The sequence below is a fragment of the Myxocyprinus asiaticus genome, chromosome 20, assembly GCF_019703515.2.
Source record: "Myxocyprinus asiaticus isolate MX2 ecotype Aquarium Trade chromosome 20, UBuf_Myxa_2, whole genome shotgun sequence".
Taxonomy (NCBI): Eukaryota; Metazoa; Chordata; class Actinopteri; order Cypriniformes; family Catostomidae; genus Myxocyprinus; species Myxocyprinus asiaticus.
This window is the reverse complement of record NC_059363.1, coordinates 31,373,838-31,389,467: the sequence shown is the minus strand read 5'-3', so window position 1 is coordinate 31,389,467 and position 15,630 is coordinate 31,373,838. Positions and strand designations below refer to the sequence as shown.

General features: G+C 43.6%; 1 protein-coding gene across 2 annotated transcripts in view; it reads left to right on the top strand.

Annotated features, from left to right (window-relative positions):
* Positions 1–15,630, top strand: part of LOC127411319 (sodium/potassium/calcium exchanger 4-like) — a 104,042-nt gene that overhangs the window by 49,013 nt on the left and 39,399 nt on the right. For both annotated transcript variants that reach the window (XM_051646815.1, XM_051646814.1), the window contains exon 3: positions 15,375–15,451. In XM_051646815.1, the coding sequence (XP_051502775.1) occupies positions 15,375–15,451 (77 nt within the window). The remainder of the gene's footprint in view (positions 1–15,374; positions 15,452–15,630) is intronic.

Here is a 15,630-nt window from a genome sequence, read left to right as displayed (position 1 = left end):
CCAGCGCGTTTATGCCGAGGGGGGCCTTGGTCAGGGCGTACCAGAGCGGGCAGTGGGGAGGATTCTTGGGAGGCGAACAGGTGCACCTGTGCCTGTCCGAATCGACTCCAAATCAGCTGGACCACCTGAGGGTGGAGTCTCCACTCTCCCCTGAGGGTAACCTGTCATGACAGCACGTCCGCTGTAGTGTTGAGGTTGCCCGGGATGTGAATGGCTCACAGCGACTTGAAGTGCTGCTGACTCCAGAGGAGGAGACGGCGGGCGAGTTGTGACATACAACGAGAGCGCAGACCGCCTTGGCGGTTGACATATGCTACCGTTGCCGTGTTGTGTGTCTGAACTAACATGTGCTTGCCCTGGATCAATGGCCGAAACCTCCACAGGGCGAGCGGAATTGCCAACAACTCGAGGCAGTTGATGTGCCAATGCAGTTGCGAGCCCATCCACAAGCCGGTGGCTGCGTGCCTGTTGCAAACAGTGACCCAGCCCGTTTTGGAGGCATCCGTCGTGACCACGACGTGCCTGGAGACCAGTTCTAGTGGAACACCTACCCATAGAAACGAGAGGTCGGTCCAAGGGCTTTTCCCAGTTGACCCGAAGCCCTAGTCGGCTGAGTTGTGAGAGTACCAAGTCCCTGTGTGCGCACAACATGTCCCGAGAGTGAGCTAAGATTAGCCAGTCATCGAGATAGTTGAGAATGCGAATGCCCACCTCCCTTAGCGGGGCAAGGGCTGCCTCTGCGACCTTCGTGAAGATGCGAGGAGACAGGTACAGGCCGAAAGGGAGGACCTTGTACTGATATGCCTGACCCTCGAATGCAAACCGCTGGAAGGGTGTGTGTCGAGGAAGGATCGAGACGTGGAAGTATGCGTCCTTCAGGTCTACCGCCACGAACCAATCTTGATGCCGGATGCTCGCCAGAATGCGTTTTTGCGTCCGCATCTTGAACGGGAGTCTGTGTAAGCCCAGTTCAGTACTCACAGGTCCAAGATTGGCCGCAACCCACCGCCTTTTTTCGGTACGATGAAGTAGGGGCTGTAAAACCCCTTCTTCATCTCTGCTGGAGGGACAGGTTCTATCGCGCCCTTTTTAGGAGGGTAGTGATCTCCACGCAAGGTAGCAGTGTGTTCGTCCTTCACCAAGGTGAAGTGGACACCGCTGAACCTGGGCGGACACCCGGCGAACTGAATCACGTAGCCGAGTTGGATGGTCCGGACCAGCCATCACGACGGATTGGAAAGCGCAAGCCATGCGTCCAAGTTCTGCGCAAGGGGGACCAAAGGGACAGCATCGTCAGACGTACCGGCAGGTGGGGCCTCGCGGCAGGGTGGAGCTTGAGGTGCCACACCATGTCGTGGCCATGCTGAGTCTAAGAACATCGAAGCACTTACCTGGCTCCTTGTGACCACCCCCGGAACAGCCTGGGACGGAGGAGGAAGAGGTCTGTCCTCGTGACCCGTGGAGACTGTCACATCGGGGGCGGATTTGTGCCACAGCTGGGCGCTCAGGGGCGGGAGACCTGCCAAATAGAGTGGTGGACGGTGGTCGTGATGACGCCCATGCACACCAAATATGTGAGGAAACCACTCTTGCTGTACTCTTGAGTACTGCAGCCACTTGGTCATGCAGCGGAATTAAATGCAAAAGGTAACAAAAAGATGGAGAGGTCTGCTTACCAGCTCCAGAGCAGCGGGTTTCGTCGTCCCTGGGTTGCACGTCTGAAGGGTGCTTTGAAGCCTTTCACGGGTTCTGGGCGGCCGCGAGACGGGTGGCGTCAGCTTCCTGTGGTGGGCTCCACGCCGGGGCCGGGCTGAAGGGGCGGGCTGCGGCGGAGCCGATGCAGTCACAGCAGGGGGACGCCCTTGGCGACAAGTAGACGGGGTGCGGGATCTTGAGCCGCGCTCGGGCAGGATATGCCAGATAGCCTCCATCTACTGCTCCACCGTCAAGAACTGCTGGGCAAAGTCCTTGACGTGTCGCCGAATAGGCCAGCCTGGGAGATGGGGGCAGCAAGGAATTGTGTCCTGTCAGCCTCACCCATCTCGACCAGTTTGAGCCCAAAGTGGCGCTCCTGGACCACTAATGTGGACATCGTCCACCCGAGAGACCGCACCATGACCTCCATCGCTCGGAGAGCAAGGTCGGTTGCCGAGCGCAGTTCCTGCATCAATCCCGGGGCGGAACTACCCTCGTGCAGTTCCTTTAGCGCCTTGGCGGACTTGCAGGAGTGCCAAGGCGTGCAGGGCGGAGGCGGCTTTTCCAGTGGCACCGTAAGCCTTGGCCTTCAGAGACGACGTAAACCTACAGGCCTTGGATGGGTGCTTTGGGCACCCGCGCCAGGTGGCGGCACTCTGCGGGCATAGGTGCACCGCGAGCGCCTTTATCCACCGGGGGATTGTCGAATAGCCTTTGGCCACCCCACCATCGAGGGTAGTGAGGGCGGGGAAGCTGAAAAGATCAGGACCGGGCAGTAAAAAATGTCTCCCACGACCTTGTCAGCTCTTCATGCACTTCTGGGAAGAAAGGAACGGGGACGGGGCGTGGTTTTGAGTGGCGCCGCGAACCCAGGAACCAATCATCAAGCCGCGAGGGCTCAGGGAAGAGCAGCGGGTTCCACTCTAGCCAACGCTCACGGCTGCCCGGGAAAGCATGTCATCATCTCCATGTCAGCCTGTGACGGGGCAATCGTCCCCGAAGGGAGGAGCCCAGCTGAGTCTTCCGCGTCCGACTGGACGAGCCCACTCTCCGATGCTGCGCTCGAGAGCTCATCTTTTTCGCGGGCTCCGAATAAGAGGTCGAACTCACCGTGAGACGAGCCGGCAGACTCATCCGGAATCCCGATCGGGGTAGACGAGTGTGCTGGGGAATGGGAGGTCCGCGGGGGGATACCCGGTGGAGGCGGTCCCATTGGGGCGCTGGCCTCATACCCGTGGGTAAAAGGACCGAGGTAGGGAGCCTCTGGGGTGGCTTGCTTTCTTACGAAGGCGCGCCGCGACCGCATCGTTGCCATGGACATGTCCTCGCAATGAGAACATGACCATCCACGAATGCTGTCTCCGCGTGAGCAGTGCCCAGACACGAAAGACAGCGATCGTGACCGTCAGAAGGCGAGGGATAACGAGCGCAACCAGGAATAACACACAATCAGAAAGGCATCTTTAAAAGACGCGTCTTTGTGTGCCGCTCTTTTAGAGAAATATACTCTTTTAGGGAAATATACTCTTATTTCTGCCGAAGCGCCCAGGGGCATTCTCTGCATTGCACCAGTGCAGATGGGGGAGAAGCCGCTGAAATGTGCCGTCACATCCAGCAGAGGTGAATGAACAGTCGTGGGAATTCAGCTCAGTGAGCATGACCGTTCGGCTCCGAAGAGAAAATCTGAATGAGTGGTTGCATACCAGCTCCTTTTATGCCCATATGTCCGGGGGAGTGGCATGCAAATACCACTTGCCAATTTTCATTGGCCTTTTATCAAAAACCAGAGGTGTCTCGGGCTCCCAAGAGTGACCCCTAGTGTCACTACATCAACACAATGTCGAGTGAGTGACAGATAGGGAACTAATTCATGCATTAATGACCTCAAGACTAGATTATTGTAATGCATTACTGGGAGGATGTCCAGCAAGATAAATAAACTTCAATTGGTTCAAAATGCAGCATCCGGAGTGCTGACTAGAACCAAGAAATATGATCGTGTTTAGAGCTACCTGTTAAATTTCGTATTAATTTTAAAATTCTGTTAAGTTTTGAATGGTCTAGCTCCACAGTACTAAGTGACCTTCTACCACGCTATATTCCATCATGTTCATTACGATCGCAAAATTCTGTCCTGTTAATAGATCCTGGAATATCAAAATCCACAAAAGGAGGTAGATCTTTTTCATATTTGGCTCCTAAATTATGGAATAGTCTCCCTAACATTGTTTGAGATGCAGACACATTCGCTCAGTTTAAATCTAGACTAAAGACTCATCTATTTAGCCAGGCATACACCTAATTTATCTCAATTAGGCTGCTTTAGCTAGGTCTGCCGAAACCAGAAACTAGAAACATTGATCATGATCTATAACTCCATAAATAAATTGAATGGCATGTATGCTAATAGTATTCTATTTGTATCCCTGTCTCAACTTTGGGACTCCTATCCTGAGGTCACCAGAACTGGCTGGATCCAGCTCCATTCCTGCTACGTGTTGAACTCCACTGCTATGTGTCTCTGAGTGATGATAACTAAATGCAGCCGGTGCCAGCCAAACATCACTTCAGTCTATTACGATGGACTTCAGAGGATGAACTGATGCCAACTCCAACCATAAGACATGGGATACATCATATGCCATTGCCTGAACCTTGGACTTAGGATAGACCTCACCGAAATTACCGGCCGGTTGAACTGCGATGCACCTCACTGACCTCTGCCTGCATCACCTTGGTTTAATGATGGACTACACTCTTATAATGGAATACATTGACTATCAATTAATTGCCAACAAAACCCTTCATCAGCCAACTAACAAAGGATATATACATAATTAAGTAATATTGGCATTATATTCGTGATGTTAGCCAGAGGGGAACTGGCCCCACAGTGAGCCTGGTTTCTCCCAAGATTATGTTTCTCCATTAACCAACATTTTATGGTGTTTTGTGTTCCTTGCCACAGTCGCCTTCGGCTTGTTCACAGGTTCTAAATACAATTATTAATTAATTACTTATTTTTAAATATAATTCACAATCGTATTTTATCAAACTACACAATGATGACTCTAAGACATTCTAGATATTACAATTTCATTTCCTGTTAATGCATGATTTTCTGTAAAGCTGCTTTGAAACGATGTGTTGTGAATGGCGCTATACAAATAAAAATGACTTGACATGAATTATGTTGGTAATACATTAACAGAAGTTCTTCCAGCTTCCCACTTCAAAAAGTATAATATATTTTACAAATCAAATAATAAACATTTGTAATGACTAATTCATTTAAAACCATCAACAAAAACACAAACTGCACATTTCTGCATTTAAACCCTCTGAAACACTGGCTCCATAGACTTCCATTTGAAGCATATTTTTTTTAACCCTGATTTTTGCTTAAAAAATTGAAGGGACTGGTTAATTGAGGGTTTCCACAGTCAAGGAAAGCTGGAAATATCAGGACATTTGTTTTATTTCTTTCGAGGCCTGAAAAATTCATATACATTAATAATTCTTAAAAGTCATGGATAAGCCATGGTAACTTCTGTAGAACTTGGGTTTAATATATCTTGCTCACAATTCATAGTGATGATACATTTGTGAGCGACTTGTTCTTTTGAGTCTGTTCTTTTCAACGAATCGGTCAAACTGGTTCGCAGATCTAAATTCTGAATGATTCATTAGCGAATCGCTATGAATAAAAAGGATTCCTTATCCCTATCCATCCTTATCCAGTAATTACAAATGACTGGAAAGGCCATGGCAAAGTCATAGAAATTAATTAGTCAAAAAATGTGGTAACCCTGTCAATTATTTTCTGAAGCAATCAACATTATGCCACAAATGCTGTCGATAGATCTTAATTTTTTTTTTGTTTTTTTTTTTTATTTTATTTTTTTTATTAACATATTTTTTGGATTCCATCACAAGACAGATAAACACAACATAAAATACAGAATCAGTTATATAAATTAAACCCCTCCCCCCGAACATTCTACCACCCAACACAAACACACACTACAGTGGTCACTTACAATTTTAACACAAATTTAAAGATTTTTTTTTAAAATATATATACTTTCAAAAAACAAGAATGCACATACACGTCAAACTAAAAATGTAAAATCCCTCTCCACTGCCCCTCCCCGAGAACCCTCCAAGAAAGCCAAATATCCACCCCACTTCCTATTAAACAAATCCCATTTTCCCAACCTTCTAAAGATTGCATCCTCCAATGCTGCCACCCCGCCCATCTCCCCGCACCACTCCCGAAATGAGGTTGCTCCAGCCGTCTTCCACCCCATAAGAATAATTTGTCTGCCCACCATAACTCCGGCTAGGACCCAACTTTTTAAGTGGCGATCCCCAAAATTAATGACCGCCCCATCACCTAAGATGCAGAGTCTGGGGCAAAATGAAAATTGTGTGTCCAATACGTCACACATAAATCTCTGAACCCTCAACCAAAATTCTTGTATCTTAACATATCCCCAAAAAACATGGGTTGTGTCAGTGTCTTCTGAATTGCATCGCCAACAGGTGGGTGTGTCTTTAAGACCAAGACTATACAATCTAGAGGGTGTCCAATATAATCGATCCAAAATCTTAAAATGCATCAGACGCATCCTTGAATGTCTAGATGTAGACTTGACGTTTTTTAGAATCCTAGCCCACACTCCCTCCTCCAAAACCAAGTTTAAATCTCTCTCCCATAATCTCTTGAGAGAAGTTGAAGCTCCATCCCCCAGACTCTGAATTAACAGGGAGTAATACACCGATGCCTCATGACCTTTTCCAAAAGCAGTAATCACCACTTCAAGAGTATCTGCCCCTTTAGGGGGGTGTATGCTACTCCCAATAATAGTACAGAGCAGGTGGCGCAGCTGTAAATACCTAAAGAACTGAGATCTGGGAATCCTGAAATGTTGGACCATATTTTTAAACGATCTCAACACTCCACTCTCATTTAGGACACAGAGTGTATTAACCTCCCTCACAATCCACTCTGACCAGCAGAAAGGGGACTTATTAATACGTAATTTTGGGTTTAGCCATATGCTTGAGGCAACATTTTGTAGGGCTTTACTGGTTGTTTAGATCAGTGTTACTATCAGAAATAATTAATAATTATTTCTGTAGTTATTAATCAATATTTAAATTAATTAATTGGATCTAACTCATTAAAACCTCATATGGGACTCCAGTAAATGTAGTGTGCTACGTTTAGGAGCAAGTTTGGTTATTAGCAATAATTAATAATTATCAAAGATAATTATTAATTATAAAAATCAATAGAACATTGATGAGAATCAATGTTAGCTTTTTTTTTTAATCCTTTAAAATCAACACTTATCAAAGATAATCGTTAATTGTTAACATCGATGAAACATTAAAATTAACACTAGCTTATTGATCATTCAAATTCAATCAAAGATAATTATCAATTATCAAAAATCAATAGAATATTAATAAGGATTAACATTGATGGGGCACCACCCTGAAATCAGGGACTAATAACCGAATATTAAAACAGTCTCAATATTAGATTGTTTTCTTAGGAAAATCGACATCCGAAGAATATCGATTTTCGGGAAAAAAAACAATGAATGAAGGTTTGAATCCGAGCACTGACATCCCGTCAGCATGACACAGGTGTATGCAAAACAAACCAAAACACTTCTCTTTGTAATATAAACAAAGTTTATTTATGCAGTAATATCAATTAATAATTAATACAATGCAGTCAATAAACTTCCGACTTACAACTACAAACTAAACAGTGATATGATTAGATATGGAAATAAAAAAGAATCCTATAACACATAAGGTGTGTGTGTATCAGTGTGTGTGTGTGTGTCAGTGTGGTTAGTGAGAGAGAGAGAGAGAGAGAGAGATGATTCAGTGACAGCCCGAAAGCTGATTTCGCGATAGCTGGAGATAAAGCAGCCGTGTTCATCACTCAGAGACGCGGTTTTACGAGCGGGGCTCGTAAAAGTTCCTTGTTATTTGACTCTTTAATGGATGAACTCAGTTGCTGTCTCACCCGCGATGGCGAAAATGCACAACAGTCCAATTTGGTTGGACCACAATACAGCAAAACAAATTCGTGATAATTAATACCCTGAGTATTAATAATGAGCGGACATGGCGGTCCGTAAACTGTACAAGCAAAAACCTTGAAACACAAGAATAGCACACTATAATATTCTATCTCTGCCCAGACGTAAACCTCTTACTTGAATCGCATGAGGACACAGGTAGAATATGTTTTCCTCCGTCCTTTAACTTTGACCTGGTTCCTTGAGGCTCGGGTGATGACGGCGTTTCCTCGCGCTGTCGGCGGGCGGTACGGCTGTTGATTCTCGGCGGGCTGGCGGAGAACTCAGAAATGTCGACTTGATTGAAGATGGAAGAGAAATCTTTAATCTCTTCACTTCTGTAGGCCAACGGATGAAGATGCGAATTGCTCGGCGGTCTCCTTCGGATCTGTTAGAGTGTTCGGTTGAACACAGAGTAATCTCAACTCGTCCAGCGAGATGGAGATTGTATGGCTACAGTTTCAAGTCGGACATTACTTCCTTAAGCCACGAGGTTGCACCGGAGAGCAGCAAAAAGCTACGTCCGTATTCGGTGAACTAAGTCGCTGGAAGCCACTTTGGAAGCATTTCTGAATTATTTGAAGTCCTGATGATGTCATGTTTGAGGGACGTTCTGTGGTGTGCCTCATCCAATAGGAGTTGAGAGCTCGATCCTTTAGAGGGCAAGGCTTCATGGATCTGTAGTCTGTTTTGGACTCCCTTTGTTTGATTTTGGCGCGATTTTTATCAGTACAACATCTGACTTAGAAGGAGGGGGCTTGAGGAATGTTTTTTATGACTGTTAGGCCTGCCTTTGTCTTCTATCTGAATACATGAGGCCCAACAATTTAAATAAATGTCAGAATTAAACACTCTGGACACTTTTGTCCATACCACGTGCAAATGCGATGGTATGTGACTTAACTTCTCCGGTTAGTTTAATAGAAAGGCTTTGCAATGGCAAAATAGGGGCAAAAACTTCCTGTTCAATACCAAACCAGGGAAGGGCTCTCAGGTGGAAGTGACCAATGAGCCAAATGTCTGAGACTGAATGCATAATAATAAAACAAAATCTTGGGTAGGCCTAGCCCACCTTTGTCAATCGGCCTATGTAACTTATTGAAATGTAATCTGGGACTTTTACCATTCCAAATGAAGGACTTCGCTATGCAATCAAATTGCTTGAAATAAGAGAAGGGGACATCTACAGGGAGAGATTGTAGCAGGTAGTTGAATTCATTTTAATAACATTAACTTTCCAATCATAGATAAATGTAATGAAGCCCACCCGCCCACATCTCTCGAAAAACTTTTTATTAAGGGGTCAAAATTAACTCTAACTAAATCACACAGATTTGCTGGGAATAAAATGCCCAAATATTGAATGCCCTGTTTGGGCCACTGGAAGGGGCCCAGCTGAAAATCTGTTAATGGGCAGTACGCTATCAGAGCCAAAGCTTCAGATTTAGACCAATTGACTCTGTATCCTGATAACTTAGAAAATGAATTAATAATTCTGTGGAGGCAAGGCATAGATCTAGTAGGGTCGGAGACGAATAATAAAATATTATCTGTGTAAAGCAAAAGCTTCACCATCACCCCTGGAAAATCATCTTCCCTTCTTATCGTGGCTGCTAATGATTCCAGGGCAAGATAGATGGGGAAAGAGGGCAACCCTGCCAGGTGCCCCTGTCCAGAGTAAAATAATCTGAAATTAATCCATTTGTTAGTACCGCCACTACCGGGTGTCTATAAAGTAACTTATTCCATCCAATAAAAGTCTTCCCAAACCTGTATATTTCCAAAATCTTAAAAAGATAATCCCATTCTACCATATCAAATGCCTTTTCAGCATCAAATGAGATGGTAGCGACCGGAGTCTGCTCATTCACCACTGACGACATGATATTAATTAGACACCTGATGTTATCAGAAGAGCCGCGGCCCCAAATAAACCCCACCTGATCTATAAGATGTCATAACTTAATCGGTTAGCCAGTATTTTTGACAAAATTTTAACATCTAACTGGATCAGGGAAATTGGATGGTAACTCTTACACTCGCTTGGATCATTGTACTTTTTAAGAATCAGACTGATCTGGGCTTGTCATGGTTGGCGGAAGCTTTCCATTCTTTAATGATTCCGTATAAGCTTCTAACAAAAGTGGAGCCAGTTCTGTAGCATAAGATCTAAAAAACTCAGCAGCAAAGCCATCTGGCCCCAGAGCCTTGCCTGTAGGCAACGCCATGATTACCTCTCCAAGCTCCTCCAAGTTTATCTCAGAATCAAGAGAATTGTTTTGCTCAGTTGTCAGTTTAGGGAGTTCTAATGGTTCCACAAAGTTTCTAATATCTTCATCGGTGGACGAAGATGTGGAACTATAGAGATCAAGATAGGATTCTTTAAAAGCATTATTAATATCAATGGCTGAGGTAAATATTTCACCACCAGCAGATTTTACTGAGGGAACGGTAGAAAAATACTCTTTCTGTTTTATATATCTAGCCAAAAGTTTCCCTGCTTTGTCCCCCGACTCAAAGTATGACTGTCTTGCCCTGAATAGCCAAAACTCCACCTTCCGTGACAAAATAGCATTATTTCTGTATTTCAGTCAGGTCAATTGTCTGAGGCCATCAGACGACATTCAGCGCTTCAGCTCTGCCTCTGCATTCTTAATTTTCCCTTCCAGCTCCACAAGTTCTCATGCTTTGGATTTTTTGATGAATGAGGCATACTGTATGATCCGACCCCTAAGAACTGCCTTAAGTGCCTCCCAAGCCATGCACGCAGAGGATACTGAGGACCAGTTGGTCTCCATATAAACACTGATTTCAGCCTTTAACATTTGTTGGAAATCAGGATTTTGCAAAAGGGATACATTAAAGTGCCAACTATGATTCTCCATATGTGGCAACACCTCTAAACTCACCAGGGCGTGATCTGAGACTAAGATGTTTCCAACTGAGCAATCAACAACAGATGAAATGAGGGACATAGATATCAAGAAAAAATCTATTCTAGAATAAATCTTATGGACTGATGAACATTTTTTATAGTCCATACCAGATGGGTTTAAAAGTCTCCAAATATCTGTAAGACCAAGATTTTTACACATCCTGTGAAGTGTCAATGTTGCTCTAGGGGGCTTACACACTTTTGCTTCACTATGATCAAGGACTGAGTCCATCAAAATATTAAAGTCTCCTCCCAATATTATATCATGAGGGGTGCCAGCAGCTTGCAACATCCCTTCAAGTTCTATAAAATAGCCCTGATCATCAGCGGTAGTTGTGTAAATATTAGCCAAAATCAACCTTTGCCCCTGAATTTCTGCTAAAACAATAATGACTCTTCCTAATTTATCTTTAATCTGTTTGAGACATTTGAATTGTAGATGTTTACTTATCAATGTAATGACTCCCCTGCTCTTACTTGATCCAGCACTAAAGAAAACATGTCCACCCCATATCTTCCCAAATTTGTCAGCTTCCTGTGGGGGAAGATGTGTTTCTTGAAGAAGCACTATATAACATTTTTATGTTTAAGAAAAGAAATAACCTTCCTTCTTTTTATGGGGTGCCCCAACCCATTCACATTCCACATGGAGAGAGATAATCCACTCATAATAACATTTGACATTTTGACATATCAGAAAAAATAGATTGTGTGTCAAACATAAAATTATAAAGACCACATTCCAACATTAGTGCAACAGTCAAACCTCAAACTTCCCCCCGATCCAAACAAACAGAAAAAAGAAAAACGTGCGCACGACAGCGCCAACTGGCGTCCATCCCTCTAAACTCAAAAAGTCCATGTACGCCTACGAGAGTCCCCGCGACAACTTTGCCATCAGATTGCTCAAGTCCGGTGCTTCTATACAAATTCTGCGAGACAGAATTACATAACAGAAAATAATCTATAAAAAAAACTCCAGCCAATAGGCAGAATAAACACAAACAACATGAAGATTCATTCACAATACTGTATTGAAGGTGTGTTCCTCCACAAAACAAACTCCAGCCACCAGCAGAACCAGCACAAAAAAATAAATAAAAAAAATAAAATAAAAAAAAATTTCCGAATTTCAAACGAATGTTATGATGATTTTCTGAAAAACATCGCTTGTTGTGGGCATGTAAACATTTTGCGGCCAACTTTAGTATCTATTCTCAATTTGACCGGAAACATCAGTGCAAAAGCGATCCTCCGTCGATGCAAGAGTGTCTTGAAGGAGTGTTAGTCCACAAACAAACTCCAGCTGCTAGGCGGAACCAACACAAAAAGAAACAAAAAGGCGCCCAGCTTCCTCAGACAGTAGAGTCTATGTTCAGCGAGACGAGCTCACTTGGGAGCCACATGAAAATCACCAAATCGCTTACTCACCCCATTGTCTCTATGAAAGACAATGCTTGCTGTGGGCATGTAAATATTTTGCAGCCATCCTTAGTACCTGTTCTCAGTTTGGCCAGAAACATCAGTGCAAAAGCGATCTTCTGTTGATGTAAGAGTTTCTTGCATTCCTTGAATCGATCACATTTCTCTCTTGTCGAATTCGCAAAGTCTGGGAACAAGAAAATGCTGTGATTCTTCCAAGAAAGCTTTCCTTTGCTCCTCGCCTCGCACAACACGAGATCTTTATGTAGGGCTTTACTGGTTGTTTAGATCAGTGTTATTATCAGAAATAATTAATAATTATTTCTGTAGTTATTAATTAATATTTAAATTAATCAATTGAATCTAACTCATTAAAACCTCATATGGGGCTCCAGTAAATGTAGTGTGCTACGTTTAGGAGCAAGTTTGGTTATTAGCAATAATTAATAATTATCAAAGATAATTATTAATTATTAAAATCAATAGAACATTGATGAGAATCAATGTTAGTTTTTTTAATCCTTTAAATCAACAATTATCAAAGATAATCGTTAATTGTTAACATCGATGAAACATTAATTAAAATTAACACTAGCTTATCGATCATTCAAATTCAACAATCATCAAAGATAATTATCAATTATCAAAAATCAATAGAATATTAATAAGGATTAACAATGACGGGGCACCACCCTGAAATCAGGGACTAATAACCAGATAGTAAAACAGTCTCAATATTAGATTGTTTTCTTAGGAAAATCGACATCCGAAGAATATCGATTTTCGGGAAAAAAAACAATGAATGAAGGTTTGAATCCGAGCACTGACATCCCGTCAGCATGACACAGGCGTATGCAAAACAAACTAAAACACTTCTCTTTGTAATATAAACAAAGTTTATTTATGCAGTAATATCAATTAATAATTAATACAATGCCGTCAATAAACGTCCGACTTACAACTACAAACTAAACAGTGATATGATTAGATATGGAAATAAAACTAATCCTATAACACATAAGGTGTGTGTGTGTGTGTGTGGATGTGTGGTTAGTACAAGAGAGAGAGAGAGATGACAGCCCTGAAGCCGATTTCGCGATCGTGGGAGAGAAAGCAGCTGTTAGTTTATCACTCAGAGACGTGGTGGATGGCTCGTAAACAGTACCGCGTTATTTGACTCTTTAATGGATGAACTCAGTTGCTGTCTCACCCGCGATGGCGAAATTGCACAACAGTCCAATTTGGTTGGACCACAATACAGCAAAACAAAATTGTGATAATTAATACCCTGAGTATTAATAATGAGCGGACATGGCGGTCCATAGACTGTACAAGCAAAAAAAAAACTTGAAACACAAGACTAACTCACTATAATATTCTATCTCTGCCCAGACGTAAACCTCTTACTTGAATCGAATGAGGACACAGGTAGAATGTGTTTTACTCCGTCCTTTAACTCTGACCCGGTTCCTTGAGGCTCGGGTGATGATGGGAGGCCGTTTCCTCGTTCTGTCGGCGGGCGGTACGGCTGTTGATTTTCGGCGGGCTGGAGGAGAACTCAGAAATGTCGGCTTGATTGAAGATGGAAGAGAAATCTTTAATCTCTTCACTTCTGTAGACAAACGGATGAAGATGCGAATTGCTCGGCAGTCTCCTTCGGATCTGTTAGAGTGTTCGGTTGAACACAGAGTAATCTCAACTCGTCCAGCGAGATGGAGATTGTATGGCTACAGTTTCAAGTCGGACGTTACTTCCTTGTGCCACGAGGTTGCACATGAGAGCAGCGTTGAACTGCGTCCACACACTGCAAGCAAAGTTGCTGGAAGCAAATCCCGAAAGCATTTCAGAGGTATTTCAACTCCTGATGACGTCATGGTTTGAGGTGCGTTCTGTTGTGTGCCTCATCCAATAGGAGTTGAGAGTTCGATCCTTTAGTGAGCAAGGCTTCATGGGATTTGTAGTCTGTTTTGGACTCCCTTTGTTTGATTTTGGCGTGATTTTTATCAATATAATTTACGACTTGGAATGTGGGGGCTTGAGTTAGGTTTTTACGACTGTGTTAGGCCTGCCTTTGTCTTCTATCTGAATACATGAGGCCCAACATTTATCAGATGATCTCAGAAATTTGGCCAGAATTGATCAGGGCCTGTCTCCCTCCACGGATCTCCGAGCCAGGACTCTGTGAGCTTGCTCAATTTCCAGCTTATGGCCTGTTATGTCGAGCAGACTCGGGAAGAGCCATTCCAACAATTCGGACGTTGTTTCACCGATTACGATTCTCCAAATCCTCCAGTTTTTCCCAAACGTGTTCCAAGTCTATCTTGGTCGCTAGTGGGTTAGCAGCTAATTCCCTCTACAATGACTCCAGATAATCGGTCCATCTCTTGACGTCCCCGATTCTTGTAACCAACTCAGAGAATTTCGTTTCCATCGCCGTAATCGATCGATCGTATTACAGCAAGATCCTCTAAGTCAGCAACAACTTTGGTCAGCATCACAGACATGCTCGCCAACTGACGTTGAATTTCTCCCGCCGCACCGTCCAAACCGAGTCCCTGATCTGCGGCCCTGTCAGAGGTATCAGCTTGAGCACGTAAGTGTCTTTTAATATCTCCAAAGCCTGAGGATTTTGAATTCTTTGCCATGTTGTCTTCAAAGAACAGATATGTAGCAGGGTATATCGAATCTCACCGGTTTATGACTTAAAAATAATTAAAAACTAGCAAAGTGCGCAGAGCTCACCGTTTACATATCCGCTCTGATCTTAATTTGTATTGAGCCCAGAGCACTGCTTTAACCCACCATAATCCAGGGCTACCTGGGGTAGAGAGAAAAACATACCCCTAGCAAAACTCCATCCTGCATTCACCACTGAAAACCCCTCTGAGACTATAGTGACTACATGTTATAATGCATCAGTGGTTTTCTTTCTTGTAATTTTACTGAGCTCCTCTTCACCATGGTCACCAAATAAATGCAATACCATGTGTTGGTGACATGTTGAAGGCATGCTGTGGGTTTTTCCTGCATTGTGATTAGGTTCCTGGTCTCGAGGACATGATTTGTATTCAGTCACCCACACATTCCAATCTTTCCTTGGAATCTCATATGGATCTGGTCTTATTGACCTAATCATCAGTCTTTTAGCTGGATCAGTTTTATGGAAGCTGACAACCAGCACCAAAGTGACTTTTTTTTTCTTTCTCATTTCAACACAGCCATCCATGAGTTTCCCGAGGATGTGTTCACCAACCGACAGCGTAAGCAAGGAGCTGTACTTCTGCACATATTTGCGGTAGGTGAACTTTGCTTGTGCACGTCAGTCAACATCTAACCATGCTCACCGTCTGACCTCGTCATCCAGGATACATTGTGCATGTCTGACAATTTTATGATGATTATAAATGGTTTGTCAGCTTTTGTCACCTGACTGGTCATGCTTTTGAGTTGAAAAGTCTCGAGTTCACACTGCTA